Genomic DNA, 22,382 nt, shown 5'->3' with positions numbered 1-22,382 from the left:
TCTCTTGATAGCATAGTTGGTAAGTCAATGCGCATTTGTCATGTGATAGCTGAGTTTGAGTCCTTGGCAGTACCACATTTCAATTTCTGGTTGTGGCCTCCATTGGGTCTCCTGATGTTGATGACTTAGAATTAAAGTTCATTGTGGTTGTTAAAATGTGTGTGTGTGTGTGTATATATATATATATATATATATATATATATTGTTACACATTTGTGTCTTGTGTGTATTTATAAAGACAAAAGACAATTTACAATAGGTTTGACAAATGTAAGTTTGGGTTAAAAGTAAACATCTTTTAAATATCTACATTAATTGTATAAAAACCTTTGTCTTGGATCCTATATATATATGCATTTTGAATATATAATGTGATTTCTTGCTGTAAAATAAGTACTGATGATGTTGGGTTATCACAAAGTTAAAGGCTTACATATCTAATGTTGTGTTGATACAACTTTAACATCTTGTTTCCTTATATCTGGATGTTACTTGTATATTTATATTTTGCTTTTCATTGTTCAACGGTCAATATTATTTACCATGCATGAAAGACATCTCTCAAACAAGATTTCATGATATTGTTTCTTTCCTTTGTATAGGAAGGTTTATAATCCTTATCATAACCCTTGAAATACATTGTAAAATTTCTATACTATTTTTGTATAGAAAAATTCTGTAATTAGATAGCATCGTGCCTACAAGATTTTCTGTGCGTTACCACTGTTCTATGGAGCAACCACATGATGAAACCTCAGGTGAAACTGAACTTTCCTCATAGTCATAGAAATGACTGTTGGCCAGATTTGATTTGGCTATTGTATGATGTGGTCTACTCTATAAGTCAAACTTGATATCTGAGATTCTGGTCATCCTGAGGCATGAACAATTCTCACCCTTTGTATATAGCCAGTTTGCTATCATAAAATCTTACACATTTGCACACATATAGCCAGTTTGCTATTGTAAGCTAGCACTGTTGATAATTCTGTTCAACACTCAGCTTGATATGGTTTTCTGTGGTAGTCACTTAACTACTTGGACTCTGGTCAATTTCTCTGCCTATATAATTGTCTTACTATAAAACTATATTTTCTTTTTTTGTAGATGAAAACAGGGGTCACCATAAATGGTGTGAAATCCAGATGGGGGGTGTTTCTAGTGGAGTTCCCCAAGGCTCAGTTTTGGGTCCCTTATTGTTCATTATGTACATACAACTTGGACAATGGGATTAATAGCGATGTAAGTTTGCAGATAATACTAAAGTAGGATACCTAATTAGGTCAGGAGATGCCATGATTCTGCATGAACATCTTAACAAATTGTTTATATGGTTGGTGAAATGGTAACTGAACTTCAATATCTCAAAATGCAGCATGTTAAATGTATGTTTACAGAACCCAGAAATGAGGTATAGCTTAGATTTCTTTTTTATGAAAACTAATTGGGAGAAAAATTTGGGAGTTTTACTGACTCCTGACCTTAAATCCAGGAAACAGTGCATTAGCACTAGAAATAAAGCTAACAGAACACTAGGTTTCATTGCTTGGATGGTTATGAATAAAGAGTGCAGAGGTAATTATCAAACTTTACCTGGCATTAGTATGACCCATCCTTTACTATGAGATACAGTTTTGGTCTCTGTCCTATGGAATGGATATCAATTCATTAGAATCAGTACAGAGGAGAATGACCAAAATGATACATGGCCTTATAAGGACAGCCTTAGGCACTTTAATTTACACTCTCTGGAAACATGCAGAGTGTGGAGTGATTTGATAGGGGTGTTCAAGTGAATCAAAGGCTTTAACAGGGGTGATACAAATAAGGTCATCATATCAAGATGACAGGGCAGGACTCATAGTAATGGATTTAAATTGGACAAATTTAGATTTAAGAAGGGCATAGGCAAGAACTGGTTTACCAATAGAGTGGTAAATGAATGGAATAGACTTGGTAACCATATACACTGAAACTATTTATTTATTTATTTAACCACTTCAGTACGGGACTTAAATCTCGCGGGCAGCAGCCAATGCCAGCCGTATGACGTAACGAAATAATATTCGCATCATAAAATATAGTCGCCGCTTATATCGATCGTTCTCTCTTTCACCCGCGAATTTTGAAAACCACAGAGAATGGGATTCAGGGCGCATTTGGGAGAATGTAAAAACACAGGGGCGACTACAATAAATATAATCAAGACGCCGATATGGCAGCGTCGCGAATCCACTTGCTCCTCATGACGCCTACGTGTGCGGCACCGTATGGAAGGGGTTAAGAAAAGTTTACACAACATTATGGATGGGGATGACATGTGGTAAAGGGCATGAAACTGCCTAGTGTAGGCCTTATAGTCTCTTGCACTGTCCTTCATTCTTGTGTTTTTATATAGTATACACTGCACTGCAATGCACAAATAGGAAAATGCATACAAATTCCCTCTTCTTATTTCTTACCTCACAGACGAAATGATCTAGGCCGAAGGGCATGACACACTGGGCGTTACCGTGGCACTGAGTGCCATCTGGGCAGCGTCCTGGCTGGTTGCTGCAGCCTGCTGTCTGGTTCCCTACATAGCCCTCAATGCACTCTCCGCAAAAGAAGGAGCCCTGAAAGAGAGTGTGGAGTTATTCAGTTTTACTTATTGTAATGGTTTATAGTGGGAAAACATGCCTGCAGGTGACCTTTCATTTTATAATGAGTCTGTATGTAAAATAAGAAACAAATAGATATAACAAAAAAAAAAAAAAAAAATAGTCATAAACAAAGAAATCTGTTAAGAGACTAGACACTACTAGGATGGTTATCTAACTAGATCTTAAATACCAGATTGTTTGATGTGATCACCTCTTCAGAAAGCTTGCTTCAGTTACTGAGCATGTGCAACCTTGTTGCAAAGAACCAATGGTAATCACCAACATAGAATTGTCTTGTGACACGGACACTGAAGAGAATCATCTACCCATTACCTTGAAAATCAATTAATAGGATGCTCTCCATCCTGTGGTGTAGCCATTTGGCCCAGTAATAGGGCCTAGGATCTCTATTAGCTTCCATTATTTTCTCACTATTTTTTCACACAAGGAAAATTAACACTCAGCAACTGCTTCTCATTTCCTTCTCATTGATGACAACAAAAAACAAACTATTTTTACAGTACACAGATGATAGTCCAACTTTTAAGACAAGCATTGAGCAACAGAAATTGTCTATTTGTGTTTTAAACACTGTACCCTTCTTAAGTTCTGGGTGGTTCTATCTATTCTATAAACAATGGGCTTTTCCCCCTTATAAGGGAGGTAGCCAAGTCAAAATGCAATGACCCCCACTACCACCCATTCTACTCCCATCCACCACCATTTCTTCTCTCTCCTCTTAGCTCCTCATGAATGATGGGTCATTCCTGTAACCCTTGTATCACCTCTTTCTCTTCTTTGTTCCAGAGTCTGCAACTCCAATTTTAACAATCTTTCTTCATATGAGAGTTTTGATAGTTCTGAGGCCATCTTCATAACTGCTCTCTGGATTCTCTCAATCTTCTTTATATTCATTTTTGTACTGGGTGACCATAGTGTCACTGCATACTCCAATTTAGGCCTTATCAAAGTGACTAGTATTTTCTTTACCATTTCTTCATCCAAGTACCGTATTTTCCGGCTTAAAATGCGCACCCATGCACTTCGTTATCTCAGTACACAGATAGCGCGCACCGACGTATAACGCGCATGCCAGGAAAAGTCACTGGTGACTAAAGCTTGTGAACTGCATGTATGCGACTCCTGCTTGCGTTGGTCCATTGTTTTGTGGGAAATTTGAGCCATGAAAAGTTTATTGAATACAAAATGTACATGAAAAATTTCGGATTTTTACAGAAAATTGTAATTTACTATCCTGCGGGAATAATTCATCTTACAAGTTTTTATCACCGTGTACAAGTTTTTATCGCCATGCAGCAACAAACTATGTTTCGTTCATAAGTGTCGTTTAATTTAACAAACTCTCGCAAGAGGGTGTTTAGTGTAGGCTAGGTTGGCAATAGAAGTGTCAATCTCGGCCCTGATCTAGCATATTCCGGGTGAGCTAAAACGGCCAACGTTCATGATGTTGGTACCAGTACTGTTTTACGGATCCCAAATATTTGCATAGACTACGATAATTGTTAGTAAAAATAAACCAATGAAATAACAGCGATTAATTACTTAGTATCATGTGAACAAGGTTACATTGAGAAGTATTTTTCATTGGCTAGAGCCACCGCTGGGAAATCTGTTGATTTGTCACTAAATTAAGTGTCAGTTTAGGCATCAATCAGGACACAACTAAGAAAAAATCGGAAATACATGTACCGGTATATGACTCATGTTGTGCGTTGGTCCCTTATTACTTTGTAGCTTAAATAGTTTGTAGGAAATATGATCTAAAAAAGTTTATTGAAAGTAATATACAGAAAAATTTCGGGATTTGTACAGAAAATGTTTCGTTTTAGCTTTGAACCTGCAATAACAGTGGTGAAATAGGACAGTCTCTCATTGAGGTGACGTTTAGTTAATATAACTCCCGAAAGAGGGTGTAGTCAGGTGTTTGACACGAGTCTATGAACAGCCGCAACCATACCTAAAGTGAAGCAACAAAGCCAACATAAAAATTCAAACTAGGATGCTGTGAACATGGGCAAATATCATGAATATTGATCATGTTTCATGGTGTTTAGGCCTATCTAAACATGAAAAATAAGATTCGATAGATACCTACCTATACCAAATATTTATATAGCCCATGCTGGCGTATTCTTTCATATCACCATGGCTGTTCTTCTTGTTCTCACGGAACGTCACGGAGAAGTGTGCCGTCCCGACTTTGTGACGGCCAACATCGTCATGTTGTTGTGAAAAAAATTACACACACAGCCGCAGAATTTTTATCGTAGGCCGTAGATAATGCGCACCTTCGGATAACGCGCACCCCCCATTTTTAGGCCCTTCCAATGGAAAAAAGTCGCGCACTATACGCCGGAAAATGCGGTAAGTAAAAGCCACTTTTATTAATCTTAGGAAGTTATAGGTTTTGCCATCAATTTTGTTTACATGTTTGTCAGGGGACATATCTTTTGTGATGATAACTCTCAGATCTTTTTCAGATCCCTCTTTCTTTACTTCTTTTTCACCAATTTTATATCATCCTGATTCCTTTTTTTCTACTTTTTTCTAAATTCCATTATACTACATTTTTAATGTTGAATTCTACTTCCCACTTCTGACTCCATTCCCAAACCCTGTTCAGGTCACTCTTCCCAATTAGTGTCTTGTATTCAATTTTATCAACAATTTCAGGTTCTGATGTAAATAATAAATCTAGTCTCAATGGTTCTTCATTATTTCTATATCTGGGATTTTCTTTTACCAGTGTCATTATTCTATAGTCATGTCAAGTAATACATTTCCCCATAGATCCTCTCCACCTTTCACTGTCACCTCTTCCCAACAGATTTCTTTGCAGTTAAAATCTCCCATAAGTACCATGTTTCCTCCATCCTTCAGCATCTCGTTCAATGAAAGCCTTGTATCTTCTAACATTTTAGAATAACCTCTCTCCAAGACCCCACTTTTGGGGTCACATAAATCACCACAAACTTTATATTTTTCATGTCACTATCTTCAACTCTTATCATGATCATTTCCACCCTGTTCTCTCCATTTCTTAGCCAAGAACATGACTCCTGCACCCTTTTTCTCCTTTCTATTTCTAAGCTAGTGATTATGATCCATGTCCAACACTGGTGGTAATGGACCCCTTAATTTTGTCTCCACAATTCTCATTATGTCTGGTTTTTCTTCTGACAGGTAATCATTTAGTTCATTTACTCCTGAGATTAATCCATCTATATTAGTATAAACCAATTTTAATTTTCTGCTCTCCCCATCTCATTTTCTTGGTCTCTGTTCTTTTCCCATTTTTTCCCTTTTTTAGCTACGCTTCTTAATGTCTTTTCTCTTTCTGTTTCCTCATTATTCATGTCTTTTTTTATCCATACACCTTGAAAGTGTTCACTTATTTCTAGCTTTCTTGTTTTTGCTAGTATTTCTTCCACTGCCATTTGTGACCTTAATTTGATCTTTAGGGGTCGATTTTCTTCTGCATATTTTCCCATCCTATGCACTTCCTCTATTTCCTTTTCTATTTCTTGCTCTTCGTCTTGTATTACTTTTAGAACTTTTCTTACCAATCTTTTCTCTTCTTTATCTCTCAGGAACCTAACTTGGTTGTGTTTTTCCTTTAGACCATATACTACTATACATTTCTTTTTGTCCACTGTATCTCTTACAAAATTTTCTTTTTCCTTATTTACCTGAATGACTTCATCTTTAGCATTCTCCTGCATTTGTTGATGAACAATTTCCTTGAAAAATGTCTTACAATTTTCTTGATCTTATTCCATTCTTTCCTGAGATGCTATAAATCTTCCTCTCCTATATTTCTTCCAGTTTTCTTGGTCATTATCTTTATTTGTTCATTTACCTCTTTTCTTATTATCACACTATCAGTGGTATAATTAGTTTTCAACCTCTCATTTTCACATTTTACCTCAGCCAGTTCTCTTTTCAATGCACTTACCCCCTTATTTATTTCATGTTTACATTTTGTTTCACTGCTTTGCCACTAGGGGTCTTCTCTGGCCTGTCTTCATTTTCTTCCATTTTTTTCAACACTCACTATTTCCATTGTAATTAAACTATCTCGGGCATACACGAGCATTCCCCTTCCCATTCAACACAACCTAGGATCCTGCTATTGTAGCACTGTTGAGATGTTCCATTTTTAATGTATTTCTCAGGAGCTCCAATTTTTACGTGTTGTCAGTCTGACTGTGTGATTCACCATGGTCTTGGATCATGTGTTGAACTCGTGACCGACAGCTATTACCATGGCAGAAGAGAGCTCAGAGCTCATATATGACCAACTTATGGGTACTACTATGACCTTACATACACACACACACACCCAACTCCTTGCCTGGGTGGGATTTGAACTTTGACCACTGTGGCAGCAGCTGCAAATGCTACCGCTGCACTGTCAAGTTGTATGTATATATACTATAGAAGAAGAAAAAGAAAAAGTAGAAGACTGACCTCGGTGTTATGGCACTGGGAGTGTTCGACGCAGCCGCCGTTGTTGCCGTCATCACACTCATTGATGTCATAGCAACGTTGCCGGTTCTGGCGGGCGAACTCAACGCCTATGCCCTGGAGGCCTGGTGATCCAGTGTATCCGCCTGGGCAAGGGTCGCACCGGAATCCAGGTGCCTTATTGATGCAGCGAACACGTGGGTCGCAAGGGGATACCATTTCACACTAGGAAGGATTAAATAAAGGGTCATTTTAGGAGAACAGAGGAACATGGCATCATTTAGAGAAGAGGATAAATGTAGGCGGAATAGAGAACTGTTCAGGAGGAAGGGAATAACTTAAGAGAGTAAGGAATATTTCAGGTGAATAAATAATCATTAATGGGGAACATAGTTATTCAGAGGATGAAGATTCTTAGAAGGGAAGAGGGAGTCACTTTGGGGAAATAGTCAATTTGAAGGAAGAATAATGTAAATTAAAGGGAGCAGGAAGTCATCTAAAGAAAATATGAAATCGTTTAATGAAAATACAAACATTTAAGGTAAATAAGGAATAATTTAATATGATGGTGGCCAAATCAGGGTTTGAGTCTCACTCTTTTTTCCGATTCCTAACAATGACTGTTACCTGCCCAAACATGCATCTCACCTTCCAAAGGGATAAATAATTTTTTTGGGGAAGGAGTCATTTACAGGGAATGAGGAGCCATTAAGTAGCCATGAAAATGGGAGAAAATATTTTTAAAAGAATGATAAGTCATTAAAGGAGATAAAGAGCTATTGATGAGGAATGGGTCACCATTTTGGTGGAACAAGAAAATTTATTAAGTTGATAACCTTTCTTTGAAAATAGTAAGGGAAGTAAAATTGTATTTTGCTTAAATGTTTTAAGTGACATGGAACTAAGTATACATTACTAAATCCAACCCTAACTGTGAGTGCCAATTGCCCGCTGTATGGAAATATCTTGATGTGTGATACTATACAGGTAAATTGTATGAGACGTACTATGACTAATTATGAATCACAGCATATGACATTTGATCTAAGTGTGTTAACCTCTTCACTCCAGGGCACATCGCACATCTGGCAGCATTAGCTGCCCGACGTGCGATGGTGCGTCATAATAATCGCATTATAAAAAATAAAGTCAGTGCTCAATCGTTTGTTCTCTTTCACCCGTGTATTTTGATAACCATAGAAAATTGATGAAGCCAGTTTAGAGAGAATGGAGATTACATAGGTATGACTACAATAAATATAATCAAGATGCCGACGTTGGCATCATCGAGTACCCACTTGCTCCTCATGCCGCCTATGTAGGCGTCACCGTATGGAAGTGGTTAAGTACCGATTGCACAATGTTTGAGTGTATTGAGAGAATATACATGTGAAAATATGTATTAAGACTAATTACGAATCACGGCATATGACATCTGATCTAAGTGTGTTAAGTACAGATTGCACAATGTTTGAGTGTATTGAGATAATATACATGTAAGAAAATATCGATAATATGCATACGAAATTGTATCAGATATGAGTCAACGGCAACCGGAATCTGTGACGTGTAAGCACGTAATTTACGATACATGTAATAATATAAAAAAGTTTCTTGTATGAGATTGATGGATTGTAGTGGTTCATTATGTATAATGAAATAAAATGATATAATAGAACCACTAGAAGATGAAGGAATGTTGTATAGAAAATTATTTATTTACAATCCCTTTATGTAGTACTCCGCCTGTAGAAAAGTAGTGCTAGCTAACCTCGGCATATTCTATATGAGAGCCGTTCTTTTGTGTTTAGAACATTGAGGTGTGAAGATGTGACCACTACCATAGTTTGTCTGGGGTACTTGTTAATGGTAAGCATTGATTGTAAATGTATATGTAACATGTGTAATGAACATAATTATGCAATTAGCCTAATGCAGAAGTCATGGTAATGTTTGGTGATTTCAGTTCCGCAGAATATCTGTGGATGGCAAAGATAAGTCAGGATTTGGATGGTGGAAGCAGCTGAATATTATGGTAAACTGATGATCCATTGTATAATGATGATAAAATGATGAAGTGTATTTAATAATTATATTGATTGTGATAGGTATATAGAATTGGTAGAGGCATGTTGTTTATTGTGTTTGTATTTACATCATCTTACGAAGGGAATAAAGAGAGTATGCATGCCAGATTATCTGTTTCCCCATCCCTCTGTACCTTAAGCTGTTGACACATCGTGGTGTGGCGTTGACACTAATGACATAGGAAAAATGTGTACATATTGAGAGCCTTTTGTTGACAACTTTGTCATTCATTGATATTAAAGGACTTCTTGAAACTAAAGTATATCTTTTTTTTTTACAAGTTGACAACCCATGGTATCACAAGGAAAATATAATTGGAAGCTTAATTGAACAAAAGTTATGAAATGAAAATCATAGTGAAATTCCCTTGGAAATGGTAGTATAATATACAAATATTATTCAGGTTTGTGCCATGTACTCTTATTCAGCTGAGTAGTGGACTCTGTAAATGACATTAACCAAGGTGAAAGTATACATCCATTTTCAGTGCTGAGATCTCTCAACCTTGGGCAAATCCTCACCTCATTGATATCAACGCAGTGTGTGCCATTGCCAGTGAAGCCCACAGGGCAGGGGCCACAACGGAAGTAGGGGGCAGAGTTTGTGTTGCTGCAGGAGACACCTGGGAAGCAGGGGTTGGGTTCGCAGGCACTGATGGGGTTACATGTCACGCCGTCCCCAGTTTGACCCGGAGGACAGGGACCACACCGGAATCCGTCAGGCATGTCGAAGCAACGTACACCTGGATCAAAATTAGCCTTAATCTGAGGAAATGCATTACCATCACTTCAGGAGTATTTAGAACAATTGCCAGTACTGAATAAATACTATTCGGTATGCAATGGTATATTTCTTAATTGTTTACAGTAAAAAAAGGACCGAGTGAGGCACACATAAACAATTTATATTTTTTCTGATGATGATATATGTTTTAAGATGTCATGGCAAGAAAATGGAAGTTGCAAGCATGTAGTGAATTTTTTTTATTAACCATACCTAATTCATAACAAGAAAATGAAGATATAGAGATCTTAAATTGTACTGGCAGTCTTTGAAGTATGGAAGGCATGCGAGTAGTAAGGTAGTGAGGTAAACATAGAGAACAGGGGAAATCTTATTCACAAACTTCTCGTTACTACAAGGAGAATACATACAATGTAGAAAATATCAGCTTATATGTCCTTAAAATCTGACCGATTGCTTTTCAGTGTTCCTCCTTCCTGTCCCTTTGTCTCACTAACCACCAACTCATTGTTTTTGCTTTAGTTGCTTCAAGGATGGGATGCAATTTTAAGATTCCTTCACAAAATTCCTTGCCCTTTTGTGATGCCAGATATGCATCACATCTATTTGCTTCCAGCCAGTGGGCTTGTATGTCATTCTTTTATCCATGTATCTAATTTCCCAGACATTTCCAAGTATTTTTGATTGACAGAGTTTGACCACATGGAATAAATCCCAGTCAAAATACCAATGGACTAAACCTCAACTGACAAAACACTAGTACCCGGTAGATAAAATCATGGCACCTTAGATGAAAAATGAGCAAAACCCTAATCACATATAAATATACAAGCTCGCAAATGATGTATGATGCCATTAGATATCAAATCAATTTCTTATGCACATAGATCAGTGGAGCCACTGATGAGCTGGAGGGATAAACATATTCGTGATTATAGTCATTTCAAGTAATACATTTTCCCATAGGTCCTCTCCACCTTTCACTGTCATCTCTTCCCAACAGATTTCCTTGCAGTTAAAATCTCTCTTAAGTACAGCATCTCGTTTAATAAATGCCTTGTATCTTCTAACATTTTTGAATGCTTGTCCTCTTTTCAAGAGCCCGTTTTTGGGGGCCCATAAATCACCACAAACTTCCTACTTTTCATGTCACTGTCTTCAACTTTTACAATGATCATTTCCACATTATTTTTACCCTTCGTCACATTTAAGTTTGTCATGGCCAAAAACATGATTTTTCCACCTGTTTTCTCATATCTGTTTTTCATCCAATAATTATATAACCCATGTCCAACACTGTTTGGTGGTAATGGACCCATTAATTTCATCTCCACAATTCCCATTACATCTAGTTTTTCTTCTGACAGGTAATCATTTAGTTCACAGTTCACTCAATCCAGAGATTAATCTGTCTATATTAGTATAGACCACTTTTAATTTTTGTTCTCCATCTCATTTTCTGTTCCTTTTGTTTCACTTACCTTGGTGTACCATTTTCTCAGCCTCATTTCTAAGACTCTCTAATAGAACTCCTTGCTTTCGGTCTCTGTTCTCTTTGCATTTTTTTTTTCTTTAGCTTCATTTCTTAGTGTCTTCTCTCTCTTTCCTCAACATTTCTCTTTTCATCCATATATTGTTGTAATGTTCACTCTTTGTTAACTTACCTGATTTTGTTAGTATGTCTACTACCCTTTGTGATCTTAGTTGTATCTTTAGAGGTGTGGATACCTATGTTTGTTTCTGGATTAAAATATATATGGTTCTTTAGAATAACATCATAAAGTTGGAGCATTAAGGTGACATTGGTGATAGATTATGTGGTGATGAAAATTATATGATTCTGGAATACTCACGTGGGGCACATGGCCGTTCACTGCACGTGACTCCTGGGGTGCAGTCGAAGCCGTCACCGATGTAACCTCGGGGGCAGGAGCCACAACGGGGTCCTTGGGGTCCCCTGGTGCAGGGCACTCCAGGGAAGCACGGGTTGGGTTGGCATGGGTCCTTGGGGGTTCCTGTATGTGGGGCGGGTTTAGTATTCGACTTCTCATGCCACACATGACTGTACATGCATGGGCTCTTGCCATTCTTTCCCCTTTCATGCACTATGGATTACTATCATCATCATGACACTATATATATACAACACACTTTCTATGACACAATCAGGTATTAGGGTTCTAATTCTGTGTTTTTGCATACATATCTGTCCCAAAACATTACATCCACCATAAAAGTAATATTTCCTTGTTTGATTGTAGTTAATTTTGGACTGAAACATCTTGGAGCTATATCCTATTGATGGTGGTGGGAGCTAAATGTGTTCTACAAAATTGCTCTACATGGTTTTGTTACTACATAAGCTGTACATTGTGTACTTAGATTCCACTAAATGCCTATATACTTCTTAAAGTAAAACTTCATAGATTCTGATACTGTAAAGTCATAATTCCACATTCATCCTGAGATTGAACACCATAACATCTTGAAAAATATAATTAGTTACTCTGGGAAAGAAACATATGTAGTAATTTTATTAGCTGGGATGATAAAGACCAGCACAAAATGTTTCAGTATGATGCTAGAACTGGTATGTCTATACAATTTTATTTCTTATACCTTGTAAGACTGATCTGGAATTTACCTATCCAAATAATGGGTAGCCAGTCCCTAAATTTTATGTCTTGAAGACCCTACTATCATCCCATTAGGCAACACATGTAATTCTAAAAGATGTTCTGTCCAGAGATAATATTAGATAACCTGATATAATATATTAAAATGCAATATACCCTATATGATAGGTCCTATATCCCCTTATTCTAGTTAGACATTTCTGCTGGTTTCTTGAAACTAAAATTTTCATCCTTACTCCATAATTATAGACTACCATTTATTTTTGGGTATATATATATATATATATATATATATATATATATATATATATATATATATATATATATATGTATATATATATATATACGGTATATATATTATATATATATATATATGTATATATATATAAATAATTTTATGTATACATATGCATGAGAAATCTCACGAACTCCTGATTCGAAATATGCAGAAAAATCACAATGGAATAATAATAAATTGATGATTGAGCGCTTTCGTCATCATGTACCCTGAGGATGTCTAAATAGATGAAAGTGCTCATCACCAATTTATTATTTTCCTTGGTGGTTTTTCTGTATGTATATATATATATATATATATATATATATATATATATATATATATATATATTTTCCTTGGTGGTTTTTCTGTATGTATATATATATATATATATATATATATATATATATATATACCTCATTGAAAGTGATGGCTAGTTGTGTGCTTATTATTTTCTTAAGGGTATTTTCCATATGTCTTACTATGGACTTATTCTTCTTTGAAAGGAGGTTTATAACATCACTATAGGTAGTCATTATAGCTTGATCATGATTTCAGGTACAATATCTTTCTTCAGTAGCTTGGGATATTCTTTGTGGTTAAAGAAGAATGTTCCAAAGAATAGAATGGTATTACTAAAAGCAGCAACGACTGCAACAGCACTGTAGGAGAGAGGCCAAATGCAGAGTATGGGATCCAATATATTTGACGTTTCGCCCAGCAGGGCGAAACGTCAAATATATTGGATCCCATACTCTGCATTTGGCCTATCTCCTACAGAACAGTATTACATTTTATATGTTTGTGTTCATACTTGCTCTTCACTAGGGGAGGTTACAGTCTAACTGGGAGAGGTTATTGGGTAACTGGGAGAGGTTATTGGGTGTTCAGGCAGTAGTGGGTTGCCACATACTTGGGGCCTCTGGCTTTGGGTTGTGATGAAATGTTTCATGCTTGGTTTTGTGGCATTTTGTCCCATACAGGTAAACGTCGACTTACGATGGCATTAGGTTTCGATAGAGCCATCGTAAGACGATTTCATCGTAAGTCGATCCCCAATTTGTGTATCACTCTGTTCCGTGGTCACTGTACCTAGCTTACTTGTATATTAAACACCAGAGATACTGAATATAGCCTATTAAACATGTACAGTAGTTTATTTAATTGTTTTTATCCTTTTTACCATATTCAAACACTATAATATGTATTTTCAGTACGGAACTTAAATCTCGCGAGCAGCAGCCAATGCCAGCCGTACGACGTGACGTAATAATACTCGCATCATAAAATATAGTCACCGCTTATATCGATCGTTCTCTCTTTCACCCGCGAATTTTGAAAACCACAGAGAATGGGATTCAGGCCACATTTGAGAGAATGTAAAAACACAGGGGCGACTACAATAAATATAATCAAGACGCCGATATGGCAGCGTCGCGAATCCACTTGCTCCTCATGACGCCTACGTGTGCGGCACCGTATGGAAGGGGTTAAATTATCATGTCGTCGTCGTCGTCATCGTAAAGTCGAACAATCGTAAGTCGCGGCCATCGTAAGTCGACGTTTACCTGTACTTGGATTTATGGTGTTTTGTCCCATACTTTGGTTTGTGGTGGACTGTTCCATGCTTGTATTAGTGGCATTTATTTGCATGCTTGGGAGTGCCTTAAGGTCCTCTGGTTGTATGTTTAAACTTGGGCTCAACTCTTTGATATATTCACAAACAATCACCTCCTAATCTTAGAGGCATTAATATATCAAAGGGTTAAGCCCAAACTTAAACATACAAGCAGAGGACTTTAAGCCATTCCCAAGCATGCGAATAACTGCCACTAACCCAAGCTTATGACAGATTGTCAGAAAAAGGTGTGGGACAAAACACCATAAACCCAAGTAGGGGATAAAACACCACAAAACCAAGCATATGACATACATTTCATCACAAACTGAAATTGGAGGCTCTCTCAAACATATGACAACCCGCCACTGCCTGAGCTACCTGGTAACCTCTCCCAGTCATCTGGTAACCTCCCCCCCATGAAAAGCAAGGATGAACACAAACATATTAAATGTAATATCATCACTCCATTCTTCGGAGCATTCTTCCCTAACCCCAAAGAATATCCTAAGAAACGCACAACTAGCCATCACTTTCAATGAGGTATGCATAAGAGAAAATCTCCTGCCCATACATACTATTAATATATATATGCTATATCTCTTTTCTGTATCCTAACTTGTCTTTACTACCATCATGCATTGATTAGTCCTCTTAGCCACTGAGTTACCCAATAATTTATTGACTCGCATATCTATTCCCTATTTATCTAATCCATGTATTTCCTATGTATCTACTTGATTCCTACATTGACTCAACCTACTGTTGATTTGATTAATTTGTTAAGTTCTTGTGCAGTTGCAATTAAATAAAAGGAGACTGTTCTGTGCACCTTTGATCTGTAAATATGAGAAATGTAGTGGAAAGAAGCAAGAAAACAAACTAGCCTCTGCTTTGTCAAAAGAGTTTGAGTGATTTCTTTTTTATATTCTGCAAAAAGATTATGTATAAAATTTCTTAGTTTTCATGAGAACAGCTATAAGTACTATCCATATAGCTTATGTATATTGAAAAAAAAACAAAAAAAAAAAAAAAACATTGTCACCATTTCCACTGTCTGTACAAAAGAAGAATAGTATATGGATTTCCTTATGGTGTTATTTCTCCCAGCCAATTCTCGTCCTGTAGAGCATATATTATTTGACCTCATTGATTCATTCTATGTATTCCTTTATACAAATGAACAATTGTATTATATCTACATAAAAGAGAGCAAAATGAAACTGAACAAGATCTAATGGGTTTCTAAAGGGAACTAGATTGAAGGAAATAATCATAAAGAAAAAATAATCTTATTTATTGTCTGCAAAAATGTAACAATTTTTTAAGCTCTCTTTGGCTACTGGATAGGTTCATAAAAAGTACCACATGACAATCTGCCGCTTGCTCTATTAGACGACAGTGACTGTTACTTACTGTAATCGTGCCAAAATGATCGCATCCAGTGGTCAGGATGGACCTGGCGTGAGCGGTGGTATCTCCTGTATCCATTGTAAGCTTTCAAGAAAACCATGCTTGGCCTTACCCAGGGAATGTTTAGATTTGTCAACAAAAATAGTAAATGTCTTTTAAGACTAAAGTCGTGGTTCTACCTATTTACCTAGTTTACCTAGTTGTATTTTGCAGGAAGGGGAGCTACGCAGTGGTTCTTCATTATTTCTAAATCTAGTGTTCGCCTTTACCCATTGTGTCATTGTATGTTTCATAGTCATGTCGTGTAATACATTTCCCCATTGATTCTCTCCACCTTTCACTGTCATCTCTTGCCAACATATCTCTTTGCAATTAAAATCACCCATGAATATTGCATTACTTCCATCCATCAGCATCTCGTTTAATGAGGATTTCGTATCATCTAACATTTTGTAATAATCTTCTCCAAGACCCTGTTTTTGTGTGGGACATAAATCAGAGCAAATTTTCTGTTTTTCATATCATTATCTTCAACTCTTATTGTGATCATCTCTACCCTGTTTGCTTCATATGTAACTTTTGTCACATGTTTTTCTTAACAAGAAACATGACTCTTCTGTCTTGTTTTTCTTCCCTATTTCTAAGTCAGTGATTATATAATCCATGTCTAATACTGTTTGGTACTAGTGGACCTTTTAATTTTGTCTCCACAATTCCCATTACATCTTGTTTAGCTTCTGATAAGTAATCGTTAAGTTTGTTCAATCTTGAGATCAATCCATTTATATTAGTATACGCTAATTTTAATTTTCTACATCCTCCATGTCCTTCTCTGAACTTTTTATTTTATTTTTTCTCGAGTATAAAAAATTTTCAATCTTATATCTAGCACCCTCCAGTAGAACTGCATTTTCTTGGTCTCCATTCTCTTCTCATTTTTTTCTTTAGCTTCATTTCTTAACATCCTAGTTCTTTCCTCATCAATTATGTCTCTTTTTATCCATATATTTTTATAATGTTCACTTCTTGCCAATTTTACTGTTCTTGTTAACATTTCTTCCACTCCCATTCATGACCTTAATTTAATCTTTAGTGGTTGGCTTTTTCCTTCTACTTCTGCATACTTGCCCATTCTATGCACTTCCTCTATTTCCTTGTCTATATCTTACTCATTATCCTGTACTACTTTTAGAACATTTTTAGCCAATTCTTTGTCCTCCTTTTCCCTTAAGAACCAATTGCAGTTATGTTTTTCCTTTATACCATAAATTACTATATTTTTTTGTCTACTGCATCTCTTACTAGGTTTTCATTTTTTTTTAACCTTGAAAACTGCATCTTCTGCCTTTTGCTGCACCTGTTGAACTATTTCTTTGAAAATTACCTTTTCTTCTTGTCTTTTTTCCAATCATTAAGTTTCTGTAATTAATTTTTTCCTATGCTTTTTCCCACTTCCATGGTCATTGCTTTGATTTTTTCCTCTATCTCTTTCCTTATGGTCTCATTACTTGTGTTTTTATTATTTTTCAACTTTTTGTTTTCACCTTTTAGCTTGGCCAGTTCTTTTTTAGTACACTAATTTCTTCTTTAATTTCATTGTTCACTTTCTTTAAGTCTGCCACTTCATTGTTTAAGTCTTTATTAGTCTTCCTTAGATCGCTTGTTTCATGTTTCCATGCATCGTTCATATTTCTCAAATCCCTCTCTATGTTAATAATTCTACTAGTCTTCTTTTGTGCCCAGTGAATCCTGAGATTTTGCTTTCATTTCCTTAGTCAAACATGAACTTTTTAGTCCCTCTTGGTGATCTAAAGTCTGGATTTATATTCTGCCTCACTCTTGTTATGGTAACCAACTCTGTGAATCTGTTTATGTTTGACCGTAACAGATGGCCATCTTGGGTATCTTCCAATCTGTCCACAATTTCCTCCATTTTACTTTGATTTCACATTTTTCATGTTATGATTGACCATTTTGGTTATCACAAGCACTCCACCTCCCATATATCACATTCTAGGTATTCTGTAATGAAGCACTGTTGTGACTTTTTTGTAACAGACGTGTTTTTCAGGAGCCCCAAAATTATGCGTGTTGTCACTACGATGAACGAATAATGTGTGTATATACATGTATATATATATATATATATATATATATATATATATATATATATATATATACACATGTGTGTGTGTGTATTTACCTAGTTTTATCTGACGGGAAGGGGAGCTACACTCATGGTGTCCTGTCTCTGTATCTCACCATATCTAATTACTATCTTTGGTATCTTGGTAAACTGGTGCCAGTTCTTATGCATGTTTCTTGTAATTGTATGCAGTATTTATTTTTCTTGTATTGTTTTGTGTGTCTTCCTATGTACACTCTAAATCCACTATTGGAGAAATAATATCAGAGGTACAGGAAAACTGTATATTTCGACTACTATCTGTAGTCCTCTTAAGCAGAATGATTACAAGAAGATAGAGTACAGGTATAAATGAGGTAGTGAGGAGTACAGGAAAGGGGATGGGGATAAGTGGGGGGAGACTCAGGTAACATGCCCTTGATGTGGTTGGGTCAAGGATGGACAGTTTGTGGTATTTTGTCCGACCGCTCTTCACATTAATTTATTGACTACTATTCTTGTAATGCAATCTAGGGGCTACTGACCTTTTGAGGTATTGAAGTTAGGAAAATTCTTAATTAAGGAAGATTCCACAATTTTCCTACCAAAGCTACAATGGATTTGAACATAATAGCGGAATTATCCCAATCCATTCTGTGGTCTTCTTGGCTGGCATGAAGGAGCATGGCAGAGTTGACTTGTCCATATTTAATGGAGTTTTTGTGTTCCTTTATTCTTGTGGACAAATCCCTACCAGTTTGGCCCCAATAGACGTCATCACAGTCTTTGCAAGGCAATTTATATACCCCAGAGTTGTGGTCCACATTATTCCTCCAATGTACATTTACTACCTTTCTGATAATACTATTTGGATAATTGTAAATAATTTTAATTTGATTGTTAGGTGGTAGTTTTGAGACCGATTTAATGGATTCATTATATGGTAATATAATGTTACTGTTACTCCATTTAAATTTCTCAATAGAGTTAATTGGTTTATAATAATTACATTTAGCTTTGTGTAGGGTTTTCTTCAAATACCATTTTGGATAACCTACATTTGAGAGTTGTTTGCAAATCAATTCAAATTCATTTTCCAAAAAATGTGGACTACAAATCCTTAGGGCTTTTAGATATAGGCCTGATGCAATACTTTATTTGATGTTATCTGGATGGTGGCTAAAAAAATGTAGGTAATTTCCTGTATGAGTAGGCTTTCTATACACAGAAAAGAACAATTGGTCTGGGTCTCTTATAACCAAAATGTCCAGAAATGGGATCCTACCTCCTTCTTCCCATTCCACTTTAAAATTAATACTCCTAGCTGAATTATTTAATTTCACAAATAATTCATCAAAAGAGTCCCACCTTTCATCCCATAGTGTGAAAATTACAAAGAGCGACAACCAAACTAGCACTGACTCTTGCCGAACTAACATATGAGCAAAGACTATCCAAACTGAACCTACCAACTCTGGAACAAAGAAGAGAAAGAGGAGATTTGCTATCTACAGAATAATGAAAGGAATGGAAGTTTTAGACAGGAAAGACCTGTTAGTATGGGACAACAGTAAAACGAGAGGACACGGAAAAAACCCTGAAAAAAGATAGTTATAGAAAAAACTTGAAAAGGAACAGTTTCCCATACAGAGCGATAAATACATGGAACAAATTAGACAACAAAACAGTATGTGCAAACACTACAAGATTTAAGATAAAACTTGATGCGGAGAGATACATAGACGGGTCACCACGAGCATAGCTCCCCTCCCATATATTACAACTAGGTACAACTAGGTAGATATCAAAACATGTCAGGTGGCTTAATCTCGGGTAATAAAGCTAACACAGGTTAAAGGTTAGAACCCATACTGCAACCATATCTTTGTCTAAAATAAGAATTATTTTAGACAACAAGGTAAATACAAACACATATATAGTTGAGACATTGTGACAGGTTTGAGGAAGGAGGAAGAGAAAGACACGGGTCTAGGGCCGAGTTTATTCCTGAAGAAGCTGTTAGCGAAACCGGTCAGGAATAAACTCGGCCCTAGACCCGTGTCTTTCTCTTCCTCCTTCCACCTATAAATGTATACATATAGATATGTATATATAGATATATGTATATATATGTATGTATATATATATATATATATATATATATATATATATATATATATATATATATATATATATATATATATATATATATACACACACACACACACAAGGTATATCCGGAAAGTATCTAGCCATTATGAATATTTGCAGAATTGGTAGTGCAATCCTAACAAAAGTTGGCAGACACTGACAAAAGACCCTACTGTGCATGTATGAGCAGCCAGTCCCATGTGATAACCCAGTTACTGGCCAGACACAGTTGAGTGAAGGTGTGTACTGTTTGACCATCACATCGATAATGACTGGCAAGATCAGCAAATCTGTGTCAAGTTTTGTTGCAAATTTGAATATTCATCAGCAAAAACTATTCAAATGATTAAGAAGGCATACCAGAATGATTCAATGAGTGAAGCATAGATAAAGATGTGGTACAAACGCTTCAAAGACTGAGAATCTACTAAAAGTGATCCACGTTTTTGTAGGCCTTCAACAAGCAGAACAACTGAAAATTTTGAAAATGCAAAGACTGCAATCAATAAAAATCGGTGAATGACTGTCCGAGAATTAGAAGATGAACTTGGTAGCCCGCAGACAAGTGTTTCAGAGATTTTGACAGAAGACCTTGGCATGACACGCGAGGCGGGAAAATTTGTCCCGCATCTCCTGACCCACGAGCAGAAGGAATTTTGTGCTAAAACTTCACAGGACATGCTTCAAGTTGCTACAAATGACTCAAATTTCCTGAAACGAGTAATAACCGAAGATGAGTCATGGGTCTATAGTATGACTTGGACACAAAAGCCCAGGGTGCTAGGACATGATTGTGGGTGAGGTCAATGTGATGGTCAAACAGTTCACACCTTCACTCAACTGTGTCTGGCTGGTAACTGAGTTGACACATGGGACTATGGCCGCTCATGCATGCGTGGTAGGGTTTTCTGTCAGTGTCTGCCATGTTTTGCTAGGACTGCACTACCAGTTCTGCAAATATTCATAATCTCTGGATACTTTCCTCACAGGCCTCGTAAATATATACTGTATGTGTGTGTATATATATATACACACACACACACACACACATTCGTCGGATTGATGGCGAAGATTGGAGCTCCGAAGAAAAAGTGAAATATTCGTGGATCTCAACGTCAAGGAAGTACCTTTTTGTATTTACAGGGAAGGGGAAAGCTTGTGGTGTAGTGGGAAGGTGATGAAAAAGGAGAAGAGGGATTACTGAGGGAAATGGGAGGAAATGAAGAAGAAGAGGACTTGGTCCAGGCAGGCAGACACCATATAAACAAACACAGGCCAGATCAATTTAGTGATGATGAAGGGAGTAACAAAAATGTAAAGATTAGAAATATAGATAAGAGCAGCACAATGGAATGTGAAGATACCAATTTCCAAGGATTTAATGTGGGGGGGGGGCAACTCTCCCTGATTAGCAAGCCTAGAAGAAAAACTTGAGAAAATTGTCGAACAGTGGGAGGATAGGTTCGGTGAACTCATGAAGATCACACAGAGAGTTGAAAAATTGGAAGAATCAGAGAAGGTGAACCAAAAACAAACTAAAGAAATTGAAGTATTAAAAAGACATTAAAAAGAAGTAAAAGATGAGAATGAGGAATTAAAGAATAATAATAAAGAGAATAAAGAGTCCATAGCAAAAGAAACACAGGGTTGGGAAAAAAATCCAAGAGAGCAACAAAATTGCATTTAATGATATAGTAGAACAACAGATGAAAGAACAAACTGAAGACACAGTTATTAAAGTGATGAGACAGAAGGAGAATATAGTAAGATACTTAGCAGACAAGAAGAAATGTATAATTATATTAGGAATGGAAGAGAAGTATAATCTAAATAGAACCACAAAAATAAAAGAGGAAAAAGAAAAAGTAAACAGTTTACTAGAATTAGTTCAGGGAGATGAACCTGAAATCAGGAAACAAATTGAAGAAATGTATAGACTTGGGAAATACAATACAGATAAGACCAGACCAATTAAGGTTAAATTCAGATCATAAACAACAGCAGAGAATATCTTAGAAAAACAGGGAAACTAGCAAACAGTGAACAATATAAAAATGTATGGATAAAAAGAGAAATTAATAAAGAGGAAAGAGAGGAGGAAAAAATGAAAAGACAAGAAGCTAAGGGAAAAAAAAAACGAGAACAGAACAGAGTCAGAAAAAGAAGAATTCTATTGGAGAGTAGTGAATATAAAAGTGAG

The 22,382-nt window shown here is 36.4% G+C and overlaps 1 protein-coding gene across 4 annotated transcripts in view; it reads right to left on the bottom strand.

Annotated features, from left to right (window-relative positions):
• Positions 1-22,382, bottom strand: part of Tsp (Thrombospondin) — a 139,839-nt gene that overhangs the window by 23,796 nt on the left and 93,661 nt on the right. For all 4 annotated transcript variants that reach the window (XM_076190596.1, XM_076190599.1, XM_076190598.1 and 1 more), the window contains 4 exons: positions 11,816-11,977; positions 9,740-9,960; positions 7,134-7,355; positions 2,463-2,615 (listed from right to left, as the gene is read on the bottom strand). In XM_076190596.1, the coding sequence (XP_076046711.1) occupies positions 2,463-2,615; positions 7,134-7,355; positions 9,740-9,960; positions 11,816-11,977 (758 nt within the window). The remainder of the gene's footprint in view (positions 1-2,462; positions 2,616-7,133; positions 7,356-9,739; positions 9,961-11,815; positions 11,978-22,382) is intronic.

This window comes from Oratosquilla oratoria, chromosome 9, assembly GCF_046742065.1.
Source record: "Oratosquilla oratoria isolate Oo_2021 chromosome 9, ASM4674206v1, whole genome shotgun sequence".
Lineage (NCBI taxonomy): Eukaryota > Metazoa > Arthropoda > Malacostraca > Stomatopoda > Squillidae > Oratosquilla > Oratosquilla oratoria.
Note: the sequence above shows the minus strand (reverse complement) of the source record. Positions and strands in the feature narration are given on the sequence as shown.